The sequence below is a fragment of the Mrakia frigida genome, assembly GCF_051309035.1.
Source record: "Mrakia frigida strain ATCC 22029 unplaced genomic scaffold BDY24scaffold_40, whole genome shotgun sequence".
Classification (NCBI taxonomy): domain Eukaryota; kingdom Fungi; phylum Basidiomycota; class Tremellomycetes; order Cystofilobasidiales; family Mrakiaceae; genus Mrakia; species Mrakia frigida.
The window spans coordinates 95,111-109,652 of NW_027481241.1; the positions used below are offsets into that span (position 1 = coordinate 95,111).

General features: G+C 53.9%; 6 protein-coding genes across 6 annotated transcripts; 4 read left to right on the forward strand and 2 right to left on the reverse strand.

Annotated features, from left to right (window-relative positions):
- Window positions 1-336: 336 nt before the first annotated feature.
- BDY24DRAFT_366534 (tRNA-ribosyltransferase family protein) lies at window positions 337-3,041 on the reverse strand. Its single transcript, XM_076637957.1, has 14 exons — window positions 2,898-3,041; window positions 2,590-2,824; window positions 2,472-2,482; window positions 2,296-2,389; window positions 2,199-2,236; window positions 2,050-2,119; window positions 1,762-1,975; window positions 1,593-1,608; window positions 1,396-1,501; window positions 1,208-1,280; window positions 974-1,096; window positions 835-844; window positions 736-755; window positions 337-643 (listed from the first exon to the last, which is right to left on the reverse strand). The coding sequence occupies exons 1-14, from the start codon at window positions 2,930-2,932 to the stop codon at window positions 447-449; spliced, it is 1,242 nt and encodes a 413-aa protein (XP_076492898.1). The 5' UTR covers window positions 2,933-3,041; the 3' UTR covers window positions 337-446.
- Window positions 3,042-3,917, forward strand: EMC6 (Emc6p). Its single transcript, XM_076642182.1, has 3 exons — window positions 3,042-3,226; window positions 3,338-3,596; window positions 3,729-3,917. Exons 1-3 carry the CDS (start codon window positions 3,137-3,139, stop codon window positions 3,737-3,739), a joined length of 360 nt encoding a protein of 119 aa, XP_076492899.1. The 5' UTR covers window positions 3,042-3,136; the 3' UTR covers window positions 3,740-3,917.
- A 63-nt stretch (window positions 3,918-3,980) lies between these two features.
- On the forward strand, window positions 3,981-9,626 carry VIP1 (inositol polyphosphate kinase VIP1). The gene is made up of 22 exons (XM_076642183.1): window positions 3,981-4,417; window positions 4,724-5,160; window positions 5,250-5,321; window positions 5,424-5,517; window positions 5,647-5,921; window positions 6,003-6,012; window positions 6,097-6,270; window positions 6,341-6,359; window positions 6,441-6,666; window positions 6,754-7,069; window positions 7,159-7,178; window positions 7,253-7,348; window positions 7,440-7,647; window positions 7,727-7,833; window positions 7,943-8,028; window positions 8,108-8,204; window positions 8,286-8,462; window positions 8,548-8,616; window positions 8,698-8,839; window positions 8,921-9,086; window positions 9,162-9,255; window positions 9,336-9,626. Exons 1-22 carry the CDS (start codon window positions 4,051-4,053, stop codon window positions 9,444-9,446), a joined length of 3,363 nt encoding a protein of 1,120 aa, XP_076492900.1. The 5' UTR covers window positions 3,981-4,050; the 3' UTR covers window positions 9,447-9,626.
- Window positions 9,613-11,493, reverse strand: CAF16 (putative ATP-binding cassette family ATPase CAF16). Its single transcript, XM_076636506.1, has 8 exons — window positions 11,313-11,493; window positions 11,139-11,164; window positions 10,850-10,986; window positions 10,574-10,686; window positions 10,435-10,495; window positions 10,244-10,364; window positions 9,947-10,167; window positions 9,613-9,879 (listed from the first exon to the last, which is right to left on the reverse strand). The coding sequence occupies exons 1-8, from the start codon at window positions 11,435-11,437 to the stop codon at window positions 9,817-9,819; spliced, it is 867 nt and encodes a 288-aa protein (XP_076492901.1). The 5' UTR covers window positions 11,438-11,493; the 3' UTR covers window positions 9,613-9,816.
- BDY24DRAFT_402296 (uncharacterized protein) lies at window positions 11,221-12,910 on the forward strand. Its single transcript, XM_076642184.1, has 4 exons — window positions 11,221-11,780; window positions 12,423-12,498; window positions 12,615-12,659; window positions 12,766-12,910. The coding sequence occupies exons 1-4, from the start codon at window positions 11,446-11,448 to the stop codon at window positions 12,784-12,786; spliced, it is 477 nt and encodes a 158-aa protein (XP_076492902.1). The 5' UTR covers window positions 11,221-11,445; the 3' UTR covers window positions 12,787-12,910.
- Window positions 12,911-13,098: 188 nt separating this feature from the next.
- TIM9 (protein transporter TIM9) lies at window positions 13,099-14,191 on the forward strand. The gene is made up of 6 exons (XM_076642185.1): window positions 13,099-13,159; window positions 13,230-13,256; window positions 13,347-13,371; window positions 13,496-13,591; window positions 13,677-13,758; window positions 14,030-14,191. The coding sequence occupies exons 1-6, from the start codon at window positions 13,146-13,148 to the stop codon at window positions 14,053-14,055; spliced, it is 270 nt and encodes an 89-aa protein (XP_076492903.1). The 5' UTR covers window positions 13,099-13,145; the 3' UTR covers window positions 14,056-14,191.
- The last annotated feature ends 351 nt before the right edge of the window (window positions 14,192-14,542 follow it).

Consider the following 14,542-nt stretch of genomic DNA (forward strand, 5'->3'; position numbering starts at 1 on the left):
GTTTAGTCCCTCTAACGTTCTTGATATTCCCTTCGTTTTCCTTTCGCTTACTTCTCGGCCTCACTTCCGTCACTCTTTCTTCTCCAGCAGCTTTTCTATGGCCTCTCTCGTCCTGCTACATTCTCGTTGCTTCGTCTCCCTCTTTTCTTGCTTTTGGGCTCGTCCGTCTCTGTTCCTCGTCTCGTCGTTTTTCTCTCTTGCTTTGACTTCGGCTGCTTACCCTTCGTTTCGCCTTCTTTGCTTACCAAACTCTCTCAATCGCTTGCACACACGTATTGCTCTCTTCTTCTCGCACACTCGCTACGAATCATGGACCTCTTATCTTTCTCGGCTGATCGAGAAGATCGCTTCGTCCTTCTCTGATCTCGTCTTGTCTCCTTCCCACGCCCAACCCTCTCTCTTTCTCCCTCGCCGTCCCAGATCAATTTATCTCAGCGAAATTCGCATCAATCACCTCCTCCCAGCTTCTTCCCTTCCACCTCAACCCCAGGCTGCAGATCCACACCCACGCTCCTCAACGCCGTCACGCACCACCGAGGAATCCCCTGCTTGTCTCCCGCAAAGTATCGAGGGAAGAACTCCTTCAAGTACGCTGGGAATTGATCTTCGAGGATGGCTTCCCGAGCTTGACCCATCAGTCGGGCTGTTGGAACGAAAGACGAGGAAGAGAGAGACGGGAGGAGGGTCAGAACGGAGAGGAGAGGGGAGGGAAACGATTGCGACGAGAAGACGAACCTTGGAAAGTGAGGTTGTGTCTGTGAGGAAGAAAGGGAGAAGGAAAATGCTAGTGAGCTAGGTTGGGAGGTACGGACGGGGAGAGAAGGGAGGACTCACAGAGTGATAGCTGGTTTCGGGTTCGACGCGAAAGAAAGAAAAGGAAAGACGAGACGAGCCAAGGGTCAGGAAGAGTCTATACGGGCGACGTCTCGAGTTCTCAGGGAGTCAGGTGATCTAGATGCGCCGTGGAACTCACCAGTAGCAGCGTTCGGTGTCCCTCCGATCGAACTCAGGAAAGCTCGAGTCATTCCCGACGAGCAGGTCGGACAAGGGCAGCCTTCCTCGATGGTTCGGAGGTCGTAGGCCATGGAACGACTTCCTGTTGGTCAATAACGAAGTGCGAGAGGGAGTCAGCATGGAAGAGGGGAGGAGAGGAACGAAGGAAGCTGGCGTTTGGGACGGAGACGCGAGGGAAACGAAGGAGGCTTACTCGTGTTGAGGAAACCGTCAAAGGTGATGGCTTGTCCGAAACGAGCTGTTCGAGTTGGAAAGACACAATCGGCCTTGATTACAGTCGAGAGGGGTGCTGAGCGTTAGCGAGCGTAAACTCTGGGCGCTTGGGAAAAGAAAAGAAGAAGGGAATGGAGAGGAGAGGAAAGATGTAAAGGGACGACTCACCATGTCGACTCCGAGAGCGATGATCACCAGCAGGTCCTCAGCCATTCCTATACCCATCGAGTAGACTGGACGATCTCGAGGAAGCTCGTCGGTACATTGGGTGATTCTGCGTGAAGTTGGGACGAAGAGGAGACGCGTCAGACCATGAGATCCTGGAAGGGTTGGAAGGGTTGCAGATGACGAAGACGATTAATTACATCCTCCAGAAGACATCTAGAATAGGCACAGAACCGGAAACGAGGTCTGTCAGCTTTCCTTCTCTCTTCTCGAACTCGACGCGTCTCGGTCTCCCTCTCCTTCTAGCTCTCCTTCCCCCCCTCTCCGCTTTGACGCCTCTCGTCTCTACCCAAATATAAGAAAACTCACCCTTCTCCTCTCCACCACTCAGTCCACCGATAGCGATTCCTCCCAACCCAGAATCATCTCTCCGCTTGACCATCTCCTCGCAGCAGATCGTCCTCAGTTTGGGGTCCAGTCCTCCCTGGCAGATGGCGAAGATCGTCTGAGCATTCCCATGAGGTTTCGGAGCGGCCGTTCGATGATATTCCAGGCATCGGTCGAGCCATCGGATGGAGCGCCACTGTGAGGAGGAGAGGAGAGGTCAGAGGAGGCCGACGCGACGACGAGACATGAAAAGCGGAAGGGACGACGTACCATGGCTTCCTCAACTCTCGGGCCCGTTGTTAACGATGAAACTACATCATCCAGCTGCATCATGATGTCGCTGTAGGTGCAAGAAGGAAGGAACTCGATCAGTCAAACCAGCTCGAGAGCGTCCCGACCTCGAAGGGTCTTGAGCTCACCTTCCAATACTGTGTTGGATCCCTATCGACTGCTCGGGCTGGATTCAAAGAGAGGACCATCAGCTCTCGTTCTATATTTATCTCAGAAAACTCTCACCGTCAACATCGTTGGCTTCCCATCGAAAGGAGAGTTGAAGAGGACGCCCTCCTCGGTCACCTCTGCGAACTCGGAAAGCGAGACCATCTGGAATCTACACACCACCAAACAAACAGATTTGTTAGCTCGATCTATTTCAATCCTTCAAGGAAGAGAAAGGTTGAAGAAATACTCACCCTCCGCTGTCCTACAACCCGATTCAGCCCAAAAAGCAAACCGACCGAGCTCAACAATCAGCTTCTCCTTCCCTCCCTCCCTCTCTCCCTCGTCCCGTCCTCTTGCTGTAGCACTCACCGTCAGCATGTTCCCCTTCCAGCCTTGAAACTTGTGCGCTCCACCTGCCTTGTCGAGCACCTCCATCCCGGGTCTGAGCAGCAGATGATAAGCGTTGTTGAGCTGAAGAGTGATTCCGAGGGAAGCTGTTTGAGTCGGCGTCAACGACTTCATCGTCCCTTGAGTCGCTACGGGCATGAAGGTGGGAAGGATGGTGGGACCGTGATGGAGAGTCATTCGAGAGACTCGAGCTTTGCTAGAAAGAGGTGCGGAGAACAAGGAATGAGCTTGGGGAGGGGGGGGAAGCAAGGAAGAGGAGGAGAGGATACGTTGTCGAGCACTCTGCTAGGATCTCGAACTTCATCTTGAGGAATCTGCTTGGGCTGTTACTCGCTGATAAGGTCGAGGTTGCTGCTGATACTAGTCGAGACGAAATATTGAAGATGGAAAAGGGAGCGAGTGAGCGTTTGGAGGAAGAAAAGAGAGGGAGGGGAAGGAGCTCTGAAAGTTGACCTCAACGCCCACCTTGCCGCCCTTCTCTCCCTTCCAGAGACCAAAAGACGTCACTATGGAAGCCATGATGGGACAAGGCGCTGCAGCACCACCAGATCGAGAAGCTCCTCTGCCTATCTTCCCTCCGTATCTCGTTCACAACACAGTCAGTCCGCCCTCCTTCGACTCGGACGTCGCCTTCCTTCCCTCCTCCCATCTTTCCTTCTTTCCCTTCACCTCCCACTGACCTTTTCCCTCCCTTCTCGCCATTCTGTAGAACACCCTCTTCTCCACTCGAACGCTCGTCTCCCTCTTCTCCGGTGCTGTCGCAGGAGTGATAGGCCTCGAGAACCTCTGGGGATTCGCCTTCTACCTCTTGACGCTCCTCCTCCACGCCGTCGTCGTCGCCAGTCTGAGATGCGGAGGGAAACCCAAGGATTACTTCCAGCATGGATGGTGGGATCTGTTGACGATAGATCAGGATGGGTTCTTGGCTTTCTTGCTGCTGTGGATCGGAGGGTACGCCGTCGTGCATGGTGAGTTTGAGCTTGGACGACGACGAGATTTCAGCTTCGAACGAGACAGGCTTAGCTCGTACGAGGGAGAAGCTGGAAGCCAGGAGGGACTGGAGCTGACTCTCTCTGCTTGTCTGGTTTGGTTTGACGCAGTCTACGATTAAACGACAGAGAGGACGAACGGCCGACAGATTGAAACGAAGGAGCTCGTCGTCGAGCGAAGGAGGAGATCGTGTCGGCTGGACGTCCTTCCCTCCTTCGGTTTCGTAGGAGGATATCTAGCTATACCCCTTGGAGTTGTACCCTTATATACCATCTCTTCTATTCAACAAGAATCGTACCTTTTTCTATTAGCGAACGTGATGACGAGCTCGAGCTCTCTCCCAATCTGAAAGTGTGATTTCGAGCTCTCTCTCCCTTTCTCTCCCAACTCCTTCCTTCCTCCGTCGTCTTATCTCCAAGGAAGGTCCTCGCCATGTCCTCTCCTACTCCCTTTGATCCGGAAGCGACTCCCAAGCCAGCTTCCTCCCTTCCAACTGCTCCTTCCGCCTCTCCTCCTCGTCCCTCCGCTTCGACCCTCCAGCCCACTTCAACTCCTCCCGTCTCCATCCCAGCGCCTACCATGTCCCCTTCCTCCATGTCGATGCCCCCTCCGACGTTCACTCGAAAGCTCACCAACTCTCCTCCCCAGTACTCCAAGGAGAAGGTCGTTCTGGGAGTGTGTTCGATGGATGTGAAGGCGAGAAGTAAGGCCATGAGGGAGATCTTGACGAGGTTGCAGGAGATTGAAGGAGCTGGAGTCGAGATTAGGATCTTCGGGGATAAGGTCATCTTGGACGAAGGTCAGTTTGTGTTTTGGTCTAGTTGTTGAAGAGAGGGGCCGAAGGTGAAGAGGGAGGAGAAGTTGGGAGAGGCAAGAGGAGAGAGGACGAACGAACGTGTGGTTTCGAGCTCAAAATCTCGTAGAGATTGAGAGTTCTTCGGATGCTTTGGATTCAGTGGGAATAGAGCTCGCTGCACTCGTTTTTAAAAGTGGAGGAAAATCTTCCGAAACTCCCCTCCTAGACCCGTCTCTCTCTGTCTTTCTTCGAGCTCACCCAACCTCCTTCCCTCCTTCCCTCCCTCGCTGCTCTCTCCTTTCCCCTCAGATGTCACCCACTGGCCCAGCACCAACGTCCTCATCTCCTTCTTCTCCACCGACTTCCCTCTTCCTAAAGCCATCTCCTACACTCTCCTCCCAACCCTCTCTCCTCCGCCCATCGTTATCAACGACCTCCCGATGCAATCCGTTCTCTGGGATCGTCGTCTCGTCCTCGCCATCCTGGATCACATCGGAGTCCCTACTCCTCGACGAGTGGAAGTCAGTCGAGATGGAGGACCTAACGTTCGACCTGAGGTGGACGAGAGGTGCAGGAGGGAGATGTTGTTGAAGCTCGTTGGGGAGGGAGCGATCGACTGGATGGGAGAGAAGGGAGAGGCCAAGAAGGAAGGAGAGGTTGTTAGAGGGAGAGATGTAGTTCTGAGGGAGGACGGGGATGCGATCATTGTCAACGGGGTGGTGGTAGAGAAACCTTTTGTGGAGAAGGTGAGTTCATTCGAAAAAGTCGAGCCCAGTCGACGCGCTCGAGGGCTGAAACTGAAGCTGACCTTGCTTTCTTTCCGTTCAAACCCCAGCCCGTCAACGGAGAAGATCACAACGTTTACATCTACTACCGAGGAGGAGGTGGTCGACGTCTCTTCAGGAAGGTAAGTCAAAACGCGTTCGGTTCGAGGGCTGAAGAATGGAAAAGAAATCAAGCCTCCTCTCTCGGACGGAACTGACGATCAATCCTCCTCTCTTCGAAATAGGTCGGCAACAAATCAAGCGAGCACGATCCTGATCTTCTCGCTCCTAGATCGGAGGGATCCTACATCTACGAGGAGTTCATCAACGTCGAGAATGGTTCGTTCAGCTCGACCGCTTCTCTCCCCTCCTTTCCCTCTCTCACGCGTCTGACGTTGCTTCCCTCCTTCTCAACGTCCCACTCTCCTTCCCATCTTTACCATATTTCTCCTACCTACCCATCAACAGCTGAAGACATCAAGATCTACACGGTCGGACCCAACTTCTCCCACGCCGAAACTCGAAAGTCTCCCGTCGTCGACGGTCTCGTTCGACGAAACACGGACGGCAAGGAGATCCGATTCATCACCCAACTCTCCGAGGATGAGAGGAGTTACGCTCGACGGATCTGTGATGCGTTCGGCCAGATGGTCTGCGGCTTTGATCTCCTGAGGTGCGAGGGAGAGGGTGGAAGGAGTTTGGTTATCGACGTGAACGGATGGAGTTTCGTCAAGGGAAACCAGGTGAGTCAGCGACGTCTCCTACTGGTATGTCTGGAGTCGATATTAGAGCTGAATTTGCCATGTTGGTTTCATTCGGTCCAGGCATACTACGGTTCGTCTTCGTCGCATCTTCTTCTCACTCCGTCGTCGTCCGGAGAAGCTGACATTGTTCGTTCCTCTTGCTTCGGCCTTTCAGACAAGGCTGCTGAGATCCTCTCCTCCGTCTGCGAGAGTGCTCGAGAGCTTCAACGATCTGCCAAAGCCAAAGCGGCTGCTCTTCCTCCTCCCACCGCTGGTCCTCTCTCGTTCCGTCGACCCGAACCCGCGCCCTCACCGACGACTTCTTCGACCCTCAAGGCTAGTGTTACTGGTAAGTCTCGTCCTTCTTTCTGCTCCTCATCTTCTCGAGCCTGATGTAGCTTTCACTTCGTCTTTGACAGTCTTCCGTCACGCGGACCGGTGAGCTTTCTCTCCTCGTTTCAATCCCGTCGCGTCTCTGGTCCCTGCTGACGCCGTCTCCTCTTCTCCTTCGCCTTCCAGTACTCCCAAGATGAAATCCAAGTTCAACTTCACCGTCGGAGAGCCCTGGGCCGCTCCCTTCGTCTCTCTCCTTCGAGGTCACCGAGAGGAGATCGTTCTTCGGGAATCGAAACAACTCGATCTCATCCTCGACGCCGCTGCGGAAGCTATCGAGATCGGATGCCCTCAGGACGTGATGGAGAAGCTCGAGAAGCTTCAGGACGTACTTGAGAGGAAGAAGGATCTTGTACGTCTCGTCTACATGACTTCTCATTCTCTCCTCCTCTCAAGAATCCGTCGCTGACTCCCCTTTGCTTCCCGCTCCTCGATGCAGCCCGGAACCAAAGCTCAGCTCAAGCCTACCTTCCCGAAGGACAAGTCAGCCAAGAAGGACAAGGACAAGGAAGACCACGGCGACGACGATGGATCAACAACCGAGACGGAGGAGAGGATTCGGGCGTGGATGGCTATGGGAGAATCTGTCCCTCGTCCTTCCGATGGAGCTGCTCCCGAGCTCGGAGCTGTTCTTGAGGAGGCTGGAGAACCTGGAGTAAAGACGGAGAGGAGTGCTTCGAGACCTCGGACGGCTGAGGGAAGGAGAGGCAACAGGACGTTCCCTCCTCCCGCTGGGTTGGAGAAGGTTCAGCTTGGTGAGTCTCTTCCTTCTTTCGGCATCGTTCTCGAGTTCGAACGACTTTTTGCTGACCGAGATCTCCCTTCGTTTCCATGATTGGACTAGTCGTGAAGTGGGGAGGAGAGGTGAGCTCGTGTCGGATCGGTTTGAGTTGTTGAAGTCAGAGGAGGGGCTGACTTTGTCTTTTGGTCGTCTCCAGTCGACTCACGCTGCTCGATATCAAGCTAAGGACCTCGGAGAGAACATGAAGAAGGATCTCGACATCATGAACTCTTCGATTCTCAAGAACGTCAAGGTGAGTCGTCGCGTCTCCCCGCTCTCTGCGTTTTTCCTCGATGGCTTCGTTGCTGACTTCTCTTCGCTCTCTTTCTCGCTCGATTCGTCAGATCTACACCTCCTCCGAACGTCGAGTCGTCAACACCGCCGAGATCTTCGCTCGGGCCTTGCTGGAGAAGGAGTCGTCCGGCGGATCCTCTGGTTCCTCCAACCCCTCCAACCGAACTCTGTCGATGGGAGGCGCTCCGTTGGTCGATCATCTGATCCAGAGACGAGATCTACTTGACGATTCGAACGCTGCTAAGGCTTTGATGGACGGTTCGTTGCTGTCTCTCTGTCTTTCCGCTTTCGCAGTTCGAAAGGAGCGCTCACCGATTCTCGTTGGTCCGGTTTCTAGGAGTGAAGAAGAAGCTCAAGATCCTCCTTCGACCTGGAGAGAGTGAACGTCGACCTGGACTCTTCTGGCCCAAGGAGCTGAAGAAGGAACCTGCTCAGGTGGTCCGGGTACGTTTCAACGTTTTTTCAGTCGAGTTTTCGAGGACAAGACGAGGAGCGCGTTTTCGAGAACGATTTGGACTGACTCTCACCCTTGAACTCGATTTCTCCTACACAGGAGGTCGTAGAGATGATGACCGATCTCCGAGAAATCCTTCTCGCCAACTACAAGAACGGAAACGCCGACAAGATCAAGTCTCGATGGTCGTTCTGTCCTTCGGCCTCCCACAAGTCGCGACATTGCTAACTTTTCTTTCTTTCCCCTTTCTTCTTTGGTCTTCAGGTGCTCGGGGGATAGCCCTGGACTCTTTAAGGAACGATGGGAGAAGCTCTTCGAGGACTGGGTTGGAGTCAAGCAGGAGAAGTTCGATCCTTCCAGAGTGAGTTGCGTCAAGCCTTCGTTCCGTCGTCTTTCTTCGGACGCTGACCCATTCTCGTCCCATCTTTACTCTCTCGTCCAGGTCTCGGAACTATACGACTCTCTCAAGTACGACTCTCTTCACAATCGAGTCTTCCTCTTCGCCATCTTCGACCCGTTGGGAGGGAAAGACCTGGTCGGTGCTCGAGATCGAAGTCTTCACGAGCTGGTCGACCGAGCGAAGCTTTTGTTCTCCCTCATCGCTCCCGCCGAGTACGGAGTGAGTCTCTGTTCACTAGTTACGCATGCTCGAGCACGAAGCACGTCCACAATGCTGATATCTCGACTTCTTCGTCTTTTTTCAGATCGACGCCGAGGAGAAGGAGGAGATCGGATTGCTCACGTCGTTGCCTCTTCTCAGGAAGGTCGTCGAGGTAAGCTCCACCCTATTCTCGAACCTGACGGACTTCTCTCGAGTTCCTGACCTCCTCCGACGTCTTCTCTCTCGTTTCCAGGATCTCGAACACGCTCAAGCTAGCGACGAGTCTCACGCGTCCTTTTACTTCACCAAGGAGTCCCACATCCACACCTTCGTCAACCTGGTCCTCGCATCCGGTCTTCCCATGGAGAAGAAGAAGATCCCCGAGCTCGACTACGGTGAGGACTTGACGTCTTCGTTCTAATCGTCCTTTCGTTCAGCTGAGGTTCTCATTTTCCTCTTACTCCTCTTCCCATCAGCCGCCCACATCACCTTCGAGCTCTACGAACGCTCCACCGGTACCGATGCTAAGGATTACTCTCTCGGTATCTCGATCTCTGAAGGAGCCCACTCGCCAGCCGTCCTCGACTCCTCCGTCGACGCTCGACATTCACTCAACGTTCAACCTCGACGAAAGCTCACGTCGTGAGTCTGCGTCTTTCTCTTTCTTCCCCTTCGAAGACGTCCTTGCTGACTGACCTCTTTCTCCTCTTTACGCAGTCACATTCCTTACGAGCAAGTCATCAAGGCTCTCAAGGCCTTCGAGGGAAAAGCGGAAGCTCACAACATGGCGTTCTCGACCACTCCTCTCGAGGTACGTTTCGAATCGCCCACGACCTGTCTCTAAGGACTGATGGCTGACTTCGTCTTCTCCGTCCGTCTTCTTCTCTTCAGGGTGAAGCCATCTACTTTGAACGAGAAGTGAAGGACGAGGTCGTCCTACCTCTCTCGACGAACCTGCCTTCATCCTCTTCCTCCGACCGAGCCAGCGACGTCGGATGGTGATCTTGATTGTCAATAGATAGATCTTTTCTCGGCTCACGATTATCCCTCTTCTCGTCTTCGCTACCTGAGCTCCCTCGACACTACTCTGCGGACGCGTTTCCCTCTTCTCATTCTCCTTGCTTTCCGTCTCGACTCGTTGCTCTATTTATCGACTTTATTATTTACGTATGCAAACATCGAAGAGCTACGTGAAAGAGTTGGTGAAGGCCTAGTTGAGAAGGCTAGTGTGGGATGCTAGATGATGAGATCCAGCGGGAAGCGAAAAGAGCATGGTGCGATGAAGCGAGAGTACAAACAGCGTGGTTGAAGGTGCTAAACGAGAACGATATGAGATGCCAACGGAACGGAACGATACGAGAGAGATGGATAACTATCTCTTGGGTTGCCCGCCAGAGTAGTCGAACCTCTCGAAGAAGGTCTTCGCGTCCTTGGTCTGCGAAGACGGAGAGGGAACGAGGGGGTCAGTTTGGTGTCTTGTCCTCCGTTCGTTTGCAACTCACCTCAGCCTGAGGACCTCGAGCCTTCCCACCCGCATCCTTCTCCCTCTGCTTCCTGAGATCTCGATCCTCCCTGAGCCAGTCCAACGCGATCTTGAGGAGGGAAGTTCCAGTCTCGGCAGGCATCGAAGGAGACCAGGGGATGGGAGGTTTGGGAGTTCGACCGAGCTGCATGTGAAGGACATAGGTAGGGAAGGGAGCGAGACCGTCGAAGATGTGCGTGCCTGTGGGGGAAAAAAATGACGACGATTCAAGTCAGAGGCGGGTTAGGAGGAGAGAGAGGAAGCAGAGGGAACCAACAGTAGACGATGGTGGCTTTCCGCGAGTTGCTCTCTTCGATGAGGAAGTCGATGAGATCTCCTCGAACAAGCACATCGAGATCGACTGTGACCTCGTCGAGCAACAAGATGTCCCAAGGAGCCTGATGAAGAGGAAGTCAGAGTCAGTCAAGGGAGGGAAAGAGAAAGAGTGAAGGAGGGACGGCGACCCACCATCAAGCCCATGACGAGCTGAACACGTCGTCTCTCTCCGTCTGAGATCTCGTGCATGTGCCTGTGCGATACGACGACACGACAGTCAGTCCGAGAGAAAGGATGAGATCGGTAGGGAGGAAGGAGAGTCGAAGCTCACCAATCGAGGTCGACGTCGAGGATGCCCAAAAGACGGTCCCGTCTCTCCTTGTGGCGGTATCCTCCAACAGAGTCGAGGAAATGGCTGACGACGATATCTCCTCGAACGACGGGCTGGGAGAAGAAGAAAGGGAGTGAAAGAAGGAGAGCAAACGTGTGAGCTCGACGCGGTTAAAGAAGTCGGACGAGATGTGACTCGAGATTCTGGACTGTGCTGCTCTTCATCCGCTTTTCAGCAATTGGGAGGGACTAGAGGGAGATGGTATAGATTACGTACGTTGAGAGCCCACTCTGTTCCAAGGTAGGTAACTCCTTCGGGAGGAGATCGGAAGACGTCTCGTCCGAGAAGTCGAGCGTTCGTTGAGGCAGTCAAACGCTTTCCAGCGAGAATTCGAAGGAGAGTAGACTTTCCAGCTGGAGAAGGGGAAGAAGGTTGGAAGCAGGGGTGTCAGAAAACGTTCCAAGGTGCCGAGAAGTCGATCGGAAGGATAGAGCGAGCTCCAGGAGGGAAGGAGCTAGAACGAGGTCGTGGGAGGAGGGAGGAGAGGCGAGAGCTCGAGACGGACCTCCGTTTGCTCCGATGACGAGAATCCTAGAAGGATAAGAAACCCAAGAGAGTGGTCAGAAACAAGGTGAGGATGCTCCGAACTGGGGAGAAAATCCAGGTTGGAATCCGATCTGGATGGAGGAATGACGAGGAAGGAAGGAGGGAGGGAGGGAGGGAGGAGGGCTGGACTGACCTCTCTCCCTGCTCGACCTTGAGCTCAACGTCGTGAAGGGCTCCTTCTCCGTTGTAGGCGAAATCGAGGTGGGAGACGTCGATGGCGAGGAGGTCCTCTGGGTGGTTGTTGAGTTGAGCGGACATTTTTTAGAATGGAAGTGGTTGAAGGGGAAAGAACGAAATGGGCTTCAGATCGAACCTCAAGCGTCGAGGTCCCCATCCTTCCTTCTTTCCACCTAACGACGACCCTCTCTCACACCACCAAACCCACCCTTTCATCTTCTCCCCCCCCTCTCTTCTTCTCGAGAACTCAAATGGCGACAGCAGCACTTCTGACATTCGGAGCCGTGGTGGCAGGATTGGGAGGACGAGCTTACTTCCGAGCTCTCGCCAACCAGGCTGGAAAGGGAGGAGCAGACGCTTGGGTGAAGGGAGGATTCCAGGCTAAGATGGATGCAAAGGAAGCGAAGGCGATCTTGGGTATCAGGTTAGTTCGACTTCTCTGTTTCTTTCGTTGGAGAAGGTGGGAAGGGGGGGTTGGGAAAGCAGGGAGGGAGGAGGACGACGTTTTGAAGAACGAGAGCTCGTCGACCTCGGATTACACACTTGGAAACTCTTTTCGTGAAGAGCCCTCGCTCGTCTGGCTCGAGTCAGGATTTCACCGTCTACTGGAGTTCTTTCCGTGGTCGCAATCGAAGGAGGGCCGCGGAGGTTGAGGCGTGCGAGGGAGGGAGGAAGGACGAAGGAGCTGAGCTCGATGAATCTGTCAGCTTGCCGTCTTCGGGCGAAGCTCCCACTCCAGAGTTCTTCTCTGCGATGGATAGCTGCCTAGAAGGAGTAGCCAGGGTGTCGAAGATATTCTCTCCTTTCGACATAGAGCGGCGGAGGGAAGGGTCCTCTCGGAGAGCTCCTTCTCCGAGCTCAACCTTTCTTCCCTCCTTCTCCGTTTCACCTCTCTGTCGTTCCTGCTTCGCCCTTCGATGACACACTGTCTTATCGGTGACACTCGTTATATATAGCGCTGCTTCTCAAAATACCCCCAGCTCTTCTCGCGCTTTGACGTTCCTGACCTCTGTTTCCTCCCTTCTCTCTCCTCGTCCCCTTTGGCTTCCTTTCTTTCCTTCCACAGGGACCCCGTGACAATGAAGAAGCTCAAGGAGGCTCATCGTCGTATCATGCTCGTCAACCACCCAGATCGAAATGGAGTACGTCAACCTTTTCCCTTCCGATCTTTCCTTCCACTCTTCTCAAAGAGAACTGGGCGCCTTGCCTCGCTCGGCAGACCTGACCGACTCCCTCTCTCTTTCCTTCCTTTCTACAGTCGCCGTATCTGGCCAGTAAGATCAACGAGGCGAAGGATCTGCTAGTAAGTTCATCTCTCGTTCCTGCTCAGTATTTGAGGAGGACGGAAGAGAGAGAGCGACGGGCTGATCACTCTTGCTCTCTCTTTCTCGATCCGTTTCTCCTCGCAGGACAAGACGACGCCAAAGTGATCTGATCGTTGAAGGAACGAAACATTTCTACTGTGATGGGCAGTCTAGGCTCCAGGGGGGCTCGTTAGCTAGTGGGAGGACCTTTTTTGTACGATTGAACGACGCTGCACTTCTCCCTCTCTTCCCGACTCTCTCTCTCTCTTCCGCAAGAATCGTGAAGCTCCGAATTTAGCTCGATTCTGGCGAATAACTCGAGAAAACTGCACCTGCCTCCATCTTGAAAAGTCTTGCAGCTCTGAGAGCGTCGTCAGGGAGGTCCTTGTCGAACTCCTCGATCCACCATTTCATCCTCTGTTCCTCTTCCCAACACCCACGCACCTTTCCCACCTCCTCCTTCTCATCTTCCCTTCCTTTCAGCCATGGATTTCTCTCAGTCAGTCTCGTCTCCTTCCCCTCCTCGTCTTCAAACTCTCGCTGACCCTCTTTTATCTCTACCCACCCAGGTTCAACTCCGCCGAGCAGGCTCACATGTTCGCCCTCCTCCCTCCTTCTCCTTCTCCCCGTTCTGTGTCCCTCAAGCTGACTCGCCTTCCCTCTGTTCTCCTCGTTGGTGATATAAGGTCCAAAATCATCGAGAAGAAGCAGGTAAGTCCCTCCTCCCCGATGGCTAGAGCTTGGTCGAGGGAAGGGCGAAGGTCGTTTTGCGTTGAGCTCGAGCTGACCTCCTTCCTTCCTCTTTTCTTCTACCGCCGTTCGCTTGTTTCCACAGATGCAAGACTTCATGAAGCTCTACTCTGGTCTCGTTGAGCGGTGCTTCAACAACTGCGTGAACGATTTCACGAGCAAGGTTCTCACTGGGAAGGAGGTACGTTCTCTTCGCCCATCGCTCGGAAGGGAAGGAGACGAAAGCTGATCTCGTTTTCCTGTCGGTATGGATTCTCCTGGAACAGTCCACTTGCGTCTCGCATTGCTCGGATAAGTTCTTGAAGCACTCTGAGCGAGTGGGAGCTAGGTTCGCGGAGCACAACGCTGGTGAGTTCGGTTGAGCGTCGAAGAGGAAGGAGAAGGAGGGGCGTGAGGGCCAGAGCTGTTCTTTCCTGGATCTCACGAGAGAGGAACTAGTATGCCGGGGAAAAAAGTCCTACACCAGGTACCTGCTGGCTCTGCGGTACTGTCGGTATGCTCGCAGGAAGGTGTCGAACCCTCCTTTTTCGCGAGCTCGCTTTCCATCGTCATCGTCTCTCCTCGTCCTCCAAAGCAGCTTGCTGACTCTCCTTCTCTCCTTTCGATCTCGTCTCAACAGCTCAGATGCAGGGAGGACAGCCGTAGATACCTCTTGGAAACGATCAAAATGTACAATTCCTCTCGAACAGATCCCAGGAAACCCTTTCGAGCAAGGTCAACCTTCCTCCCTTCCCTCATCCTCCCTTCTCGCCGACACTCTCCCTCGGTACTCATCGTCGTCTCTTTCCGCCTCGGCTTTTGGGATCTGGAAACCGTCATGTGGACGTTCGGCAGGGGCAAGGAAAGCGGTTTCAAGCTCCAGCTCGAGGTGAAAGAAGGTGACAGAGGTTTTCGCGATGAAGAGGGAGACGCGTCGAGAGCTCGACTTGTTTCGAGTAGTTCTTTTTTTCTCAACAGCACTGATCTCGTAACTTGACATACTGATAGCGAGAAGGTTGTGGCTCAGTCAGTCGTGTTCGGAAAACAGGAGCGGAAGGAAGGCGGAGAAGGGAGAGGCTGATTCAACGGACGAAGTCCCAAATGCGAGAATGTGCCTCATCTTCATAGGGCTGCAACAAGATGCTACCGAGAG